Here is a 16,548-nt window from a genome sequence, read left to right on the forward strand (position 1 = left end):
TGTTGTCATGTAAGCATAATTTAAAACTCCCTACCTTCTATTTTGGAAAGCATTTTAATGAGCAAATGCTTTTCATCATCTGAATCCATTCTTATTATAATCAGCACCTAGTCAAAAATAAGAACTTCATGTATGTAATATGAAAGATAATTCTTTTTCATAGCTTTGCTTCAGTGACAAAATAACAAATTTAACTGATCACATGAAACTAATGACAATAAGACTACAAGGTAAATATTCCTGCTGTAAGAGATGTCAATGCTTAAACACAAACAAATAAATTTTGATAAGATCAAACATCAGTGAGGAAAATATTGGGGGTTAGGGTGCCTTAGCATTCTTTAAGCATTCTCACATTCAAGCAGTCTTCAAAATATTTCATGGAAAGTGGATCTTATGAAGAAACTATGCAGGTATTTAAATTTTTTTCACCAAAATAAACTTACCTTTTTTCATTTCTCCACAAACTTTTTGAAGTGTCTATCAACACAAAAGTTGTCTCTGTCTATATTCATAGTGTTAGTGTTAAATTCAACTCAGACATATTTGAATTTGTTACAGAAAACAAATGATTTGCTGCTATGTTTTCCTACTCACCATTACAGTATTTTGGGAAGGGGGACAGCAAATCACTTTCAATTAACAATTTCTCTTTTATTGATTTCATTTATTTTAATGACTTAAGAAAGCTGCACCAGAAAATATAAAGACATAGGAGACATCAAGAGAAAAAAGAAGAAAAAGGCTGCATAAGTTTGTATCCAGATTTAAACAATTTGAATTGCTTTTCTGTTTGATAGCATTTTAAGAAGCATTTTCTTTTAAATCTTCATTAATGCAACCTTAAGATGCTTGAGATAGAGTGGGCAAATAATTTTCACTATAGTCCAAGGCATAAATTAAGGGCTTTTTTGGTACAATCATGTAAGATGAGTCTCTGGCTTATTGTGTGTATGCTTTGGATGTACATCAGGTACCAGACACAATTTCTGACAGCTGGAGAACCATTCCATAAAAACTTACATATAACAGAAAGAAAAGTACTCTTAAATTTGAGACACATGAGTAATGATGCCACTTCTCCTTTTCCCGAGTCTGATTCCATTCTGTTACCTCACATAAGGAGAAGATTGTCAAGTGGCCGAATAATATAGGCTATTTCATAATTTCAAACTTAAATGCAAAATTTTATCTGACATATACTTTTATCTCACTTATTCTAATACTTAACCTTAATTTGCTCTTGGTCTTGCATCCAATTTACTATCTGACATTGCAATTCTTGTATTCGGTAGTTGATTTCAGGCTTTTTTTCCTTAATAAACTGTACAATATCCAGCTGTCTCCAAATGTCATCCAAATAGGAGCCTAAAATACTTTTGTAGACATCTTTTGCATTTGATAAATATCCTGTTAAAGCAAAATTAGGGGGAAAAAAAGCATAAGTCTTTTCATTCTTTGAGAAATTCCATAGTACAGAAGTCAAAAGGAAATGAGTCATAACAGCAACTGTTTAAATTTTATTTACTATTTTCTGACTTTAATTAAAGATATTGACTAGGGCCAGCATTGTGGCATAGCAGGTAAAGCCACTTGCCCATATAGCTGCTGATACATGTTCCAGTTGTTTCACATCCAATCCAACTCCCTGCTAATGTGCCTGGGAAAGCAGTGGAGGATGGCCAAAGTGCTTGGGCCCGTGCACCCATGTGGGAGACCTGGAGGAAGATCCTGGCTTCTGGCTTTGGTTCTGGCCCAGCCCTAGGCCATTGCGGACATTTGGGGAGTGAACCAGCAAATGGAAGATTTCTCTCTCTCTGTCTCTCCCTCTCTAACTTTCAAATAAATAAATAAATCTTAAAAAAATTACATTGACTAATGAAAACTTTAAAAGGTAGTGAAGCTGAAAAATATGTAGCACATATCTCTTCTTAAATTATGTAACACCAATATACTTGGATATATGCTACAAATTCCCTGAATATATCCTATCCTTTCCTGCCTTCTAGCTTGCTGAATGCTACTGTACTCTAAATCCTACGACATATACTTGCATGTAGGTTGTTGAAATTCTGCTTCCCTGGAAACTTCTTCATATTTTACCTATATGACTTTTTGGTTATTTATTTCTGGTTATTTATATATATGACTTAACTTCATATAACCTTAACAACACATGATATTTATACAGAATTTACTTATAGCTGCTAAAACAACAGTGTCTAAATTCAGACTCTACGGGCAATTTTTAAACGTATTTTCCTGAGACTCATCTTTAAGACTCATATTCGGTAAGTCTAGTAGTAGTTCAAGGATTTTTATATCTAAAAATCTCTTCCTGTGCTTCTGCTGCACAGTGAATTCTGTGGATTACTGCAATGCAGCACCTGGCATAGTGATTTACGTAGATACGGTGTTTGATGAATACTTGGGTAATAAATGAAATAACAAATTAAAATCTTAATGCTTATATTCATACATTTTTGCATATATGCACATTAATTATAATTTATCTTAAAATTTTATATATTGCTAGGCTGATGAGCAATTTAGAGATAGACTTATGTTCTTTCTGCCTCTTAATTGTCAAAATATCCACTGATTTCTCTATGCTGCAATCATATTTCACTTCTTTAAAAAAAGATTTACTTATTTGAAAGGCAGAGTTACGTTACAGAGAGAGAGAGAGAGAGAGAGATCTGCTGGCTCACTCCTAAAATGGCCACAATAGCCTGGACTTAGGCAGGCCAAAGCCAGGAGCCAGGAGCTTCTTCCAGGTCTCCTACGTGGGTGCAGGGGCCCAAGCACTTGGGCTACCTTCTACTGCTTTTCCAAGCTGCATTAGCAGGGAGCTGGACTGGAAGTGGAGCAGCCAGGACTTAACCCAGCACCCATATGGGATGCTGACACTGCAGTCTGGGGCTTTAATGCACTGAGCCACAGCACCGGTCCCCCAGATTTTACTTTTTGAAAAAATAAATCTAATCCAGTTGCATCCCTGTTTCAATGGCTCCCCAGTTTCAATAGAGTAAGACCGAATTCTTCTGTGTAGGTTCATGATTTGTTTTTTTGTTTGTTTTGTTTTTTTGCTTTTCCAGACTTAGTTCCTGTTGCTTTCTATTTTAATCTCCTTCAACGTAGCCACATGGAACCAGTGGCACATACTAGTGGGCCATTTTGGACTGAATTATATATAGAGTACTCTTTTATACTTCATGTTTTTGGCAAACTTGAGTTTTGAAAAATATAGTCATCTTAAGGCTAACAGTTTCTATCCATTTTGACTCCATTATTATAATACTCATAATATTCAGCAATAAATACTGAATTTATATTTGGGTCAAAACTCAGAAGGGAAACTCTGTACTGTGAGCCTTAAAACTCATCTTGCTAGCTTGGGCAAGGAAGCAAACTGGAAACTAAGAGAAAAATATAGAATTCTAGGAGTGAACAAGGCCAGCTTTCAGTCATATTTTTTTTCTCTTTGCTACTACATTCATATGGGGAGAAAGAAAGGAGGACACTACAATTTTATCTTTGCTTTCAAGAAGTTTAGAGGAGTTAGAAAGTCTTTCACTAAAAATGTCAAAGGTAAGGGCCAGCGCTGTGGCGTAGTGAGTAAAGCCGCCACCTGCAGCCACAACATCCCATATGGGTGCCAGTTTGAGTCCTGGCTGCTCCACTTCCAATCTGGTTCTCTGCTGTGACCTGAGAAGGCTGTAGAAGACGGCCCAAGTGCTTGGGTCCCTTCACCCATATGGGAGACTCGGAAAAAGCTACTGGCTCCTGGCTTTGGATCGGCACAGCTCCGGCCATTGCGTTCAGTTGGGGAGTGTACCAGCAGATGGAAGACCTCTCACTCTGCCTCTCCTTCTCTCTCTGTGTAACTCTGACTTTCAAATAAATAAATAAATCTTTAAAAAAAAAAAGACAAAGATAGCTTGTTCACTTATTATGACTTGGTACCTAGAACCAAAGAAGTTCGTTTTCCAACAAGAATTTTACTTTCATATTATTTCCCAAGGTAGCCAAATAATAAAGGGTAATTCTTCAGGGACAAGAATAAATCAATCTAAGCATATAGCTCTTAATGGTCACACTTAATCCCAGGATAAATTGTAGGGTACTTAAAGGTGAATATTCATAACTATTATTTTTCTATTCCAAGGTTTGAGCATATTGCACTTCATCAATATATGTACCTGGCTAAGTATTAAAACTAAATTATGAAGCCCAATTTCCTTTCTTTTCCTATTAAACTACTGTAGTGTTGATACTAACCAGGCTGTCTTATCTCCATTCCTAGAAAATAAAGATTAGAAGCTATACCTTGGCTTATGGTACATGGAAATAGTGTACCATAGTGTCACATGCTCTTCTATTAGCCATTCCTTTTTATTGCACTTCTAAATCTCTATAAAAAGACAGGTAGGTTATTAATGCATAATATTTTTTTAAATATTTATTTTTTATGGATTTGAAAACCAAAGTCATAGAGGGAGGAGAGACAGATACATAAAGAGAGAGGGAGAGAGAGATAGAAATATTCTCCATCTGCTGGTTCACTTTCCAAATGGCTACAACAGCCAGGGGCTGGCTAGACTGAAGCCAGGAGCCAGGAGCTTCCTTTGGGTCTCCCACATGGGTGCAGGTGCCCAAGTACGTGGAACATCCTCTGCTGCTTTCCCAAGCACATTAGCAGGGAGCTGGATCAGAAATGGAGCAGCAGGGTCTTGAAGTGGTGCCCATATGGGATGCCTGTGTCACAGGTGGTGGATTAAGCCACTACTCCACAACGCTGGGCCCCTATTAATGCATAATAATAAAGCAGAATATCAGAATGTAGAGTATCTGAGTTCCCAGTGCTATAGAAGGAATATAACTGTGAATCATTGTTGTTAAGTACTTACCAAAACCTTGCACTAGAGAAATGATATTATATCAGGGTCATAGATAAGAAAAAAATGTCTGGGTCTTAGATCAAAGAAAAATTAGTTTTACTTTGTTTAATATAGGTTCTGGAAATTCTAAATTATAAAACATAATCCCCTAAGCATACCACTACTTCATATAAAGAATCCTGCAATAAGAGGACTAAATCAGTAATGTAGTAAAACATACATTTAAATTATTTTGACATGATTTAGAGGACTAAATCAGTAGTGTAGTAAAACATACATTTAAATTATTTTGACATGTTGGGAAAAATTCCCTAAAATTTCAAAATTTTTAATATGTTCAAAATAGCTTGATTTTATTACATAATATATTCATATATACATGCAATTTAAAATAAATTTAAAAAGATATTACTCCTTATAATTTAGTTACATTTTATCTAGCAAAGAGTCAAATCCACAAACATGAAATGAGGCCCTAAAATGTAAATGGCAAAATGTCAAATCTCACATTCAAAAGCAGTCCATGATAATGATTATACAATCAAAACTGCTTATGGCCATTAGGATTCTCTAACTGGAATCTAGATTACAGAATCCTAAATCTATTTTTCTAGATGATGATAGTTTTTTGGGGCCGGTGCTGTGGTGCAGTGGGTTAACACCCTGGCCTGAAGCGCCGGCATCTATATGGGGGCCAGTTCGAAACCTGGCTGCTCCACTTTTGATCCAGCTCTCTGCTACGGCCTGGGATACCAGTAGAAGATGGCTCAAGTCCTTGGGCCCCTGCACTGGTGTGGGAGACCCAGAAGAAGCTCCTGGCTCCTGGCTCTTGGCTTCGGATTGGTGCAGCTCCAGCCGTTGCGGCCAATTGGGGAGTGAACCATCAGATGGAAGACCTGTTTCTCTCTTTCTGCCTCTCCTCTCTCTGTGTAACTCTGACTTTCAAATAAAAATAAATAAATCGTTAAAAAAAGAGAAAAATATATATGATAGTTTTAAGATAATTTCTCTTAACATAAGGATACTAAAATATATTTACTCCATTTTAATTATGTCAAAAGTATATAATGTTTACATAATTTTATAAGGTATGTCTTTTTCAGAAAAATTTTTTCACGGTCAGGCATTGTGATGTAACAGGTTAAGCCACCACCTGCAATGATGGCATCCCATGTAGGCATGGGTTCTAGTCCCAGCTACTCCATTTCTAATCCAGCTCTCTGCTAATGCATCCGGGAAACAGCAGAAGATGGCCCAAGTCCTAGAGTCCATGCACCCAAGCAGGAGACCCGGATGAAGTTCCTGGCTCCTGTCTTTGACCTGGCCCATCCCTGGCCATTGTGGTTATTTGGGGAGTGAACCAGCAAATGTAAGATATCTGTCTCTATCTCTCCCTCTCTCTCTCTGTAACTATGCCTTTCAAATAAATAAGAATAAATCTTAAAAATATTTTAAAAAAGAAAAAATTATTTTAGATGAAATATGTCAATAGAAAGAAAAGGGGAGGGGCCGGCGCTGTAGCACAGCAGGTTAACACCCTAGCCTGAAGTGCCAGCATCCCATATAGGCACTGGTTCAGGTCCCAGCTGCCCCACTTCCAATACAGCTCTTTGCTATGGCCTGGGAAAGCAGCAGAAGATGGCCCAAGTCCTTGGGCCCTGCACCCATGTGGGAGACCAGGAAGAAGTTCCTGGCTCCTGGCTTCGGATGGGCGCAGCTCCAGCCATTGCGGCCAACTGGGGAGTGAACCAGCAGATGGAAGACCTCTCTCTCTCTCTGTCTCTCTCTCTCTCCTCTCTCTAACTCTTTCAAATAAATAAATAAATCTTAAAAAGGAAAAAGAAAAGGGGATACAAGATCTCCCCTACCAACCCAATGTTGTGTCCAAGTCACATGTTAAGAGGACATCTCTAATTGTTACCAGAAGGTGTAAGACAGCGGCATACTTGAACGTCATTTCTCTTTCATCATTTGTACCTAAGTCAGCAAAAATGTTTAAAAACACATATATTAGAATTTGAGTGTACATATATATATATATATATATCAGAATGTGTCTAGTAACAATAGCTAACTTTATTAATGAGTGCTTATCAGGCACTATGTTGTATATAAACTGCTTCTTTCATTGACTCCATAATAACAATCATATCAGAAAAGTTCATTATGAGCCTCATCTTATGAACAAATAAATATAAGTAGTTTTAGTGAGGTTAAAAACTGTCCAGGGTCAACTGGTGAGTAAGTGGCAGAGCTGGCATTCAAATCCAGACAGCTAACCTTAGAGCCTATGCTCTTGTTGCTTCCAATGAATATTCAGTTATTTCTATTGTTGGGAAAAGCTCAATGAGTACCAGTTATGAAACAAGAAGAAAATTAAGTTCACAATTTGCCAACTGGTTAAGACAAGGATGGAGGATCATTGCATTAAAAAGACCTTAAAATGGAGGTGGATACCTGGGAATATTTGTCCAACAATTACCCAAACAACAGATACGTTCACAGGGATAAGCCAATTGCCTAATTACTATGCTCCTTGTAGTTTCAGAGCTTTCTGAAAATGATACATTGGGTTTTTCTGCATGTAAGAGTGAGACCAAGAGCTGAGCATTTGGCCTAGTGATTAAGATGCTGATTGAGACACTGCATCCCAAACTGGAGTGCCTGGGTTTGAGTCCCAGCTCCGCTCCCAATTCCTGCTTCCTGCTAATGTGCACCCTGAGTGAAACCAGGTGATGGCTAAAGTAGCTGGGTCCTACCACCTACTTGGGAGATTTGGATTGAGTTCCTGGATCCCAGCTTCAGCTTGGCCCAGCCCCGATTGCTGCAGTTATTTGGGGAGTGAACCAGCCGTTGGTACCATTCTCTCTCTCTCTCTCCTTTCCCTCTCAAATCAGTCAATCAATATCTAAATAAAATCAAGTAGGCTCCAGGTGAGATGAATAAGCACACTCCATGTCATCTTTCTCACTGAGAACACTTATAAACACAAGACAGAACACATGGAACAGTATCTGAGGACTCTGAAAAGTAAATGGTAGTAGGCAGAATGGGGCAGGAGCTCAGATTTCAAAATGCCACCAAACAACGGTGAGTTTCCTATTTTTCCCCTTTCTTGGGCCTGGACTAATTACCAGTTTCTTTCTCCATAATTCCACTACTTTTGTTAGTTCTGGGTTTGTTTTGATTGACTGTTCTCATTATGAGTTGGGTTTTCCTGACTCTTCGTGTGCCTGTTAAACTGATTGGATGCCAGACATTGCAGATTTTACTTTGAAAAAATAGCCAGTTGGTAAAATGGGTATTTGTGTGTTCATACATATCCTCCTAAGCTTTGATGTGGTATACATAACAAAGTTTAGTTCTTTGGGAATAGTTGAATCCTTTGGATCTTGCTTTCATGACTTGTTATGCAGCTCCACAGCAGTGCTCAATCTATGGATAATGATTCCCCACTAATAAGGCAAGACTCTTCTGGGTACTGTGTTTCATTCCCATGAATTATGAGTGTTTCTAGTGCGGCTGGTGGGAACACACATTATTCCCTGCTCTATGAGACTGCAGCACACTGTTCTCTCTAATCCTTTCAAATGGTTTGTTTCCCCAGCCATAGGTAGTTTCCTCACATATATTATTTGATCAGTACTCCGCCAAATACTCAAAAGGGTCCTTGTGCACATCTCTAGGACTGTCCATGTGATGTTGTCCTCTAATATCCTGTTCTTGAACTCTAGCCACTTTGGTTCCCCTGGACTCTTGTTTTGTTCCCTCAACTCAAATTATCCACTGGATTCTGCCTCAGGTACCTTCCCTATGTCATGGTTTGGCGACTCTTCCAAGGTAGTAAGCTAGGGTATCGGTAGGGCCAACCTCATTTGTTTCCTGTCTCTCAGAAATCACTGAGCTATTGCCTGATATTTGAGGTCTAAAAAACTGGTTTCATGTATTTTTGTCTTTGTTGTTGTTGTTGTTGTTATATAAATCTGGTCTATTTTATTCCATCTTAGCCAAAAAAAAAAAAAACCTCCAGGGTTGACTTTAATAAATCAATTTTGTTTTACGGCTCTTACCAGAGGAGACTGTGTGCTTCAGATTATAACAATAGGGTAAATTTAATTTCTGCTATAGGATTTTGTCAAGCAATATATGTCAGTTAGGAGCTTATTAAGAAGCAATACCAGATAATATTTCTTATCTTTTTCTGTTCACATAGCTGTTCCTTCAGTACAGGTTTAGGGAACCAAACTAAGATGAATTTACAGTTATGCCTTCTTCCATGGCTAATATCTGAATCTTCTATGCTTAATTTTTACCAGCATGATACAATAATCCAAACACATATAATTTTAAATAATGTGACTTTGATTTGCCCTCACCTTGGTGAACAGCATCACTTATTACTTTTTCTTGTTCCTTTAAGAAGAACCTTGTTTGATCAAAAATAACAGTAGCAAATTTCCAATTAGCAGCAGGGAAAGGACAGAGGCATGCAAGTTTTTTTAAGACAGGAGCAGCTGCTGCTTCTAGAAGACAGTATGCTTTGCATTGGCTATCTACAAAAACAAAATCATTAAAAGTAATATTTTGTTAGGGTAAATTTTTGATAAACAATTTTGATAAAACTGAACATGTTACTTCAAGGAAATGTGAACATCTTTACAAATTCTTTTCTGAGTTAAAAATAATGAAATAGTGGCCGGCGCCGCAGCTCACTAGGTTAATCCTCCGCCTTGCGGCGCCAGCACACCGGGTTCTAGTCCCGGTCGGGGCGCCGGATTCTGTCCCGGTTGCCCCTCTTCCAGGCCAGCGCTCTGCTGTGGCCTGGGAGTGCAGTGGAGGATGGCCCAAGTACTTGGGCTCTGCACCCCATGGGAGACCAGGAGAAGTACCTGGCTCCTGCCATCGGATCAGCGCGGTGCTCTGGCCGCAGCACACCGGCCGTGGCGGCCATTGGAGGGTGAACCAACGGCAAAGGAAGACCTTTCTCTGTCTCTCTCTCTCACTGTCCACTCTGCCTGTCAAAAAATAATAAAAAAAAAAAATAAAAATAAAAAAATAATGAAATAGTGTAGAGATTTATTTTAGGATGTTTATTCTAAATAGACTAATAAAAACACACAGCCTCTGTAGAATTATATAATTTTATGGCTCCCTTATTTGTTAGAAATAATTTATTCAGTAACTAACATGGCAAACTAGGAAGAGTCACATAAAGAGAAGCGTAGTATTTTTTGCTTTTCCTTCCTCCAGCTTTAGTTTACAACCTTTAGGCAAATTTGTGACAATGACTAATTATTTCCAACTTATACTAGGATATGATTATTTAAAGATTTGCAAAATCATCAAGCGAGCATAAATAAAATTGAACCAAAAGAATAAAAAGACACTGGAGGATTAGTGTCATTATTTCCTTACTGATCTTAAAAATAAGCATGCAGTTCTTAAGCAGGCTATGCTTTAGAAGTCAAAGAATATTCTTTGCAGCAGAACAAAAATATGAGTCAATATAGGAACTGATAGTAACTTTTGTATGTCACCCTGAGAGTGAGGAATAGAACAGGGGAGCAACCATTAGCAGTTCACTTTCCAGGCTAGGCGGAAGAGTCTGCAGAGTCACACGTTTTTCTCTGTTGAATGGAGGGAAGCAGCAGCAGTTTTAATAATGGAAGAGATGATACTAAGTACACTCAGGTAGGGCAATGAGCAGGGGCAGTGGCAATGAACAGGGCATTCTAGATCCGAAAAAAAACTTGAAAGTGGTAGTGGAATGAAGAAATCTTTCAAACAAGTGAAGAAAATTACATAGAAAATAAGCTATGTCCTAGGTATCGAGGAAAGGGCTTTCAGATCAAATCAATTTTAATGCATTTTAAAAGCACGTAGCAGGGGCGCGTCATAGGCTAGGCCTCCGCCTGCAGGGCTGGCATCCCATATGGGAGCCAGTTCAGGTCCGGCTGGTACTCTTCTGATCCAGCTCTCTGCTATGGCCTGGGAAAGCAGTGGAGGATGGCCTAAGTCCTTGGGCCCCTGCACCCATGTGGGAGATCCAGAGGAAGCTCCTGGCTCCTGGTTCAGATCAGCCCAGCTCTGGCCATTGTGGCCATTTGGGGAGTGAACTAGTGGATGAAGATCGTTCTACCTCTCTCTCTCTCTGTAACTTTACCTCTCAAATAAATAAATAAAATCATTAAAAAAAAAGCATGTAGCATACCTGATGCTTGAATTTCAATGACATTATTTACTCCCCTTTTTGGAATTATTTTCTCTAGGGTTTTATTACCACAAACAATAGGACTTTCTTCTTGAAGAGTCAATGAACATTCTTCTTCATCTTGAAATGCTAATAAAAAACAAAATTATATTGTTAAGGAGAAACTTAATGTTGCTTTACTTTACTACTGTCTTCTAAAATATGATCACAGCTATTAAATTTCTTCACCAAAACACGTAAGTAATAAGTATCTACTTCATTTCTCTGTGACTTTCCATTTACTCTTTTTTAAAAAATGTTACAGTTCTTTTTCTTAAAAAACAACTTATTTTAGTCTTCCATCTGCTGGTTCATTCCCCAAATGGCCACAATGGCCAGGGCTGGGCCAGGCCCAAGCCAGGAGCCAGAGGCTTCCTTTGGGTCTCCCATGTGGGTACAGGGCCCAAGCACTTTTGAGATATCTTCTGCTGCTTTCCCAGGCACATTAGCAGGGAGCTGGATAGGAAGTGGAGCAGCTGGACTTGAATAGGTGCCCATGTGGGATGCTGGTACTACAGGTGGCAGCTCAACCTGCTACATCAGCTCCTCCATTTACTCTTTTGTTGGCTACTAAATCATCTCCTCTCCCCAAACCTTCTCTGTCTCTAGACCTCACTACTCACTTTCAGCTCCCAGCAACCCTCTAATAGAAATCTAATCTAACTACCTCCTTCACTACCAGGCCAGCAAAGTACTCCTCCTTTTTGATTTTTCAGTACTCTAACGAATGCCTCTCTCCTGGCACGTCTCACATGGTATGGAAATGAACAATCTACAGGTCCTCTATTATACCATGAGCATCTTAGGTCAGCAACAGTATCACATTTATCTCTATATATGTAATTTAATCATTGGAACAATGTGCTCAATAAATGTTTTCTTTCTGATGTATTATAATATATATATATGAGTGTATATATAATATATATTTTAATTTTAACTAGATTGTAATGTTACTCATCAATGATATAATTATAACTTAAGAAACATATTATCATCTTGAAACATTTTAATATATGAGTTTTAAATATAAGGCTAAAAACATAAAAATGAATATATTAAACTAAATTAGTTGTTATTATTTTCAAATAATACTTTCAACTAACTAGACATTGGATTAGATATGACCAAATAATATTCATTATTGGAATTTTTAAGGTAACCTAATAAGTTGTAACATTTCTTGCCCCTGATTCAGCAGTAAAAAAAAAAAAAAGTAAAATACATACCAAGATACTACCACTATTGTTAATAAAGACTAATTGGAGACTAGAGCTTAGTTTGACAGTCAAATGAGCTTGCTAAGTAAATACCAGAGTTAGGCAGAGTTACCTACCAAGTACCATAATATGCTATTGGGATAGGATTACCCATTGGGAAAAGAAAGAACCATGACATAGAGAAATAGAAGAGAATGCTTTTTCCTTCTGGGCTGTTCACTTTCAGAGACTTATGCCCAACTTCTTCTTTTCAAATGTACAATTCAGGAAGATCTTTCCACCCTTCAGGGAGGAATATATAAAGGGGCAAGGAGGCCAGGAACATAATAATAACTGATGAAACATCAGGGGTACAGAAGCATTCCCAAGTAACATTAATATTTCTTTAACTATTTTGTAAATTAATAGCATTTTTACTAGAAAAATTCTTTTTGTCTTTTTCTACTTTCTTGTTGTTTGTCCTCATTTTCTGTCACTAATATACCTATTTTTCCCCCCAAAGAAAATTTTTATTTAAGGAACACAAATTTCATAAGTATAATTTAGGAATACAGTGATTTTTCCCACCATACCTGCCCTCCTACCAACACCCCTACCCCTCCTCCTCCTTCCTAGTCCCATTCTCCATTCAGATTCATTTTCAAATAACTTTACATACAGAAGACAACTCTATACTACGATTTCAACAATTTGCATGCACACACACAAACACATACATACAAACTGTTTGAGAACAAGTTTTACAGTTAGCTCTCATAATACAACTCATTGAGGACAGAGATCCTGCATGGGAAGTTAGTGCACAGTGACGCCTGTTGTTAATTTAATGTCAGTGACCACCCAAGGTTCTTAATATGAGCTTCTGAGGCTATGGAAGCCTTTTAAGTCCACACACTCCTTCAGTATTTAGACAAGGCCATAAGCAAAGTGGAAGTTCTCTTCTCCCTTCAGAGTAAAGTACATCCTTCTTTAAGGTCCGTTTCTTTCTGCTGGAGTCTCACTCATAGAGATCCTTCATGTAGAACATTTTTTGGCACAATATCTGGCTTTCCATGCTTGAAATGCTCCCATGGGCTTTTCAGTCAGACCTTAAGGATGCCTTAAGGGCTGATTCTGAGGTCAGAGTGCTACTTAAAGCAACTGTCATTCTATGAGTCTGCTGTGTGGACTGCTTCCCATGTTGGAACATTTTCTCCTTTATAATTCTATTATTATTACCAGGCACTTGATCCTATTTATATGATCCCTTTAACACTTAATCCTATCTATACATTCACTTTAACACTTAAGATGGCATTTTTACCACTGAGCTTAATGGGTTTTGGGGTCCCATGGCAAGTTTTTTAAAATGTACCCTTAGAAATAAGTCTGTAGGAATGTATGCAGAACTATACAGCTTTACAGTTACAAACTTCCTCCTCCCTCTCTTATTCCCACTCTTATTTTTTACTGAGCTCTATTTTCAATTGACTTTATACACATATGATTAACTCTATGTTAAGTAAAGAGTTCAACAAATAGTATGAAGAAAAAAAAAAACCTTCCTCAACAGTCAAGACAAGGGATGCACAAGTCATTGCTTCTTAAAGTGTCAATTTCACTTCTACAGATTTCCTTTTAGGTGCTTGTAGATCAGGGAGAATATATGGTATTTTCCCCTTTGGGACTGGCTTATTTCACTAAATAAGATGTTTTCCAGATTTATCCATTTTGGTGCAAATGACTGGATTTCATTTTTTTTACTGCTGTGTAGTATTCCATAGTGTACATGTCCCATAATTTCTTTATCCAGTCTTCAATTGATGGGCATTAGGTTGATTACATGTCAGTTATTGTGAATTGAGCTGCAATAAACATGGGGGTGCAGATAACTCTTTTATTTACTGATTTTTTTCCCTTGGGTAAGTTTCCAAGGGTGGGATGTCTGGGTCATAATGGTAGGTCTATATTCAGATTTCTGCGGTATCTCCAAATTTTCTTCCATAGTGGCTTTACCAGTTTACATTCCCACCAACAGTGGATAAGGGTACCTTTTTCCCTACATCCTCACCAGCATTTGTTGTTTGTTGATTTCAGTATAAAAGCCATTCTAATAGGGGTGAGGTGAAATCTTACTGTGGTTTTGATTTACATTTCCATGATGACTAGTTATCCTGAGCACTTTTTCATGTGTCTTATGGCCACTTGGATTTCCTCTTTTGAAAAATGTCTATTTAAACTGATAAGAACAAATACTACACTAGATCTTAGCCAAAAGGACTTGATCAGCCCTCACCCTGACTGTTGATGAGCAACTTGATATGTTATCCCTCTTAGTATTTTTTGTTTGCTTGTTCTACTTAATACTTTTGGTTGAATACTGTAATCAATGCACAATTCTTCTTAAGTGCTGAAACTTAACTGAAAAGTGATCACTGTTAAATATAAGAGTGGGAATAAGAGAGGGAAGAGATGTGCAATTCAGGACATGCTCAAGCTGACTTGCCCCAAACAATCGAGTTAGAAACATACCAGGGGATTCCAATTCAATCCCATCAAGGTGGCATGTGCCAATGCCCTCTCACTAGTCCCAGTGATCAATTTCTGTTCACAATTGATCATAAGGATAGGACTAAGAGCCAAAGGGATCACATAAACAAGACTAGTGTCTGCAAATACTAGCTGATAGAATCAAAAAGGGAGAGAATGATCCAACATGGGAAGTGAGATACACAGCAGACCCATAGAATGGCAGATGTCCTAAACAGCACTCTGGCCTAAGAATCAGCCCTTAAGGCATGTGGATCCGGCTGAAAAGCCCATGAGAGTATTTCAGGCATGGAAAGCCAAGACACTCTGGAAAAAAAAAACTAAATGAAAGATCTCCACGAGTGAGAACCCAGTGGAAAGAACGGGTCATCAAAGAAGGAGGTACCTTTCTCTGAAGGGAGGAGAGAACTTCCACCTTGACCATGGCCTTGTTTAAATATAATCAGAGTCAGTGAACTCAGGGGGCTTCCATAGCCTTGGCAGCTCATGACAAGAGCCTAGATTGATTACTGATGCCATAAACAAGAGTGTCAATTTGTTAAGTCAACAATAGGAGTCACTGTGCACTTACTCCTCATGTAGGATCTTTGTACTAAGTGTGCTGTACATTGAGATTTAATGCTATAACTAGTACTCAAAGAGTATTTTTAACTTTATGTTTCTGTGTGGGAGCAAACTGTTGAAATCTTTACTTAATGTATGCTAAACTGATCTTCTGTATATAAAGAGAATCGAAAATGAATCTTGATGTGAATGGAAGGGGAGAGGGAGTGGGAAAGGGGAGGGTTGCGGGTGTGAGGGACGTTACGGGGGGAAAGCCATCGTGATCCATAAGCTGTACTTTGGAAATTTATATTCATTAAATAAAAGTTTTTAAAAAATGTCTATTTAAGTCCTTTGCTTATTTCTTAGTTGGGTTGTTCGTTTTTTGTGTAGTTTTTTGATCACTTTATATATTCTGGTTATTACATCTTTACTTGTTGCATCGTTTGCAAATAATTTCTTCCATTCTGTCGGTTTCCTCTTCACTTTCCTGAGTGTTTCTTTTGTACTACAGAAGCTTCTCAATTTGATGTAATCCCATTTGTTAATTTTGGCTTTTATTTCCTGTGCCTTTGGGGTCTTTTCCAACAACTCTTTGCTTGTGCCAATGTCTTGCAGGGTTTCCCCAGTGTTCTCTAATAATTTGATGGTGTCGGGTTGTAGACTTAGGTATTTAATCCATGTTGAGTGGATTTTTGTGTAAGGTGTAAGGCAAGGGTCTGGATTCATACTTCTGCATTTGGAAATCCAATTTTCCCAGCACCATTTGTTGAAGAGATTGTCCTTGCTCCACGGATTGGTTTTAGCTGCTTTGTCAATGGCAGTGAAGCCATCTGGTCCTGGGCTTTTCTTTGTTTGAAGGGTCTTTATTATTGATTCAATTTCAGTCTTGGTTATGGGTCTGTTTAGGTTTTCTGTCTTCATGGCTCAATTTAGGAGGTTTTGTGTATCTAAGAATCTATCCATTTCTTCTATGTTTCCCAGTTTGTTGGCATACAGCTCTGTGTAGTAATTTCTGATGATTCTTCTTATTTCTGTGATATCTGTTGTTACATTTGCTTTTTCATCTCTAATTTTATTGATTGGGGTCTTCTCTCTCTCTCTC

The 16,548-nt window shown here is 38.0% G+C and overlaps 1 protein-coding gene across 4 annotated transcripts in view; it reads right to left on the reverse strand.

The window, feature by feature from the left end:
* Positions 1 to 16,548, reverse strand: part of SHOC1 (shortage in chiasmata 1) — a 102,721-nt gene that overhangs the window by 23,865 nt on the left and 62,308 nt on the right. For all 4 annotated transcript variants that reach the window (XM_051843219.2, XM_051843218.2, XM_051843221.2 and 1 more), the window contains 5 exons: positions 11,113 to 11,241; positions 9,278 to 9,454; positions 6,774 to 6,878; positions 1,232 to 1,410; positions 35 to 107 (listed from right to left, as the gene is read on the reverse strand). In XM_051843219.2, coding sequence (XP_051699179.2) covers positions 35 to 107; positions 1,232 to 1,410; positions 6,774 to 6,878; positions 9,278 to 9,454; positions 11,113 to 11,241 — 663 coding nt within the window. The remainder of the gene's footprint in view (positions 1 to 34; positions 108 to 1,231; positions 1,411 to 6,773; positions 6,879 to 9,277; positions 9,455 to 11,112; positions 11,242 to 16,548) is intronic.

This window comes from Oryctolagus cuniculus, chromosome 1 (assembly GCF_964237555.1).
Source record: "Oryctolagus cuniculus chromosome 1, mOryCun1.1, whole genome shotgun sequence".
In the NCBI taxonomy this organism is placed as follows: domain Eukaryota; kingdom Metazoa; phylum Chordata; class Mammalia; order Lagomorpha; family Leporidae; genus Oryctolagus; species Oryctolagus cuniculus.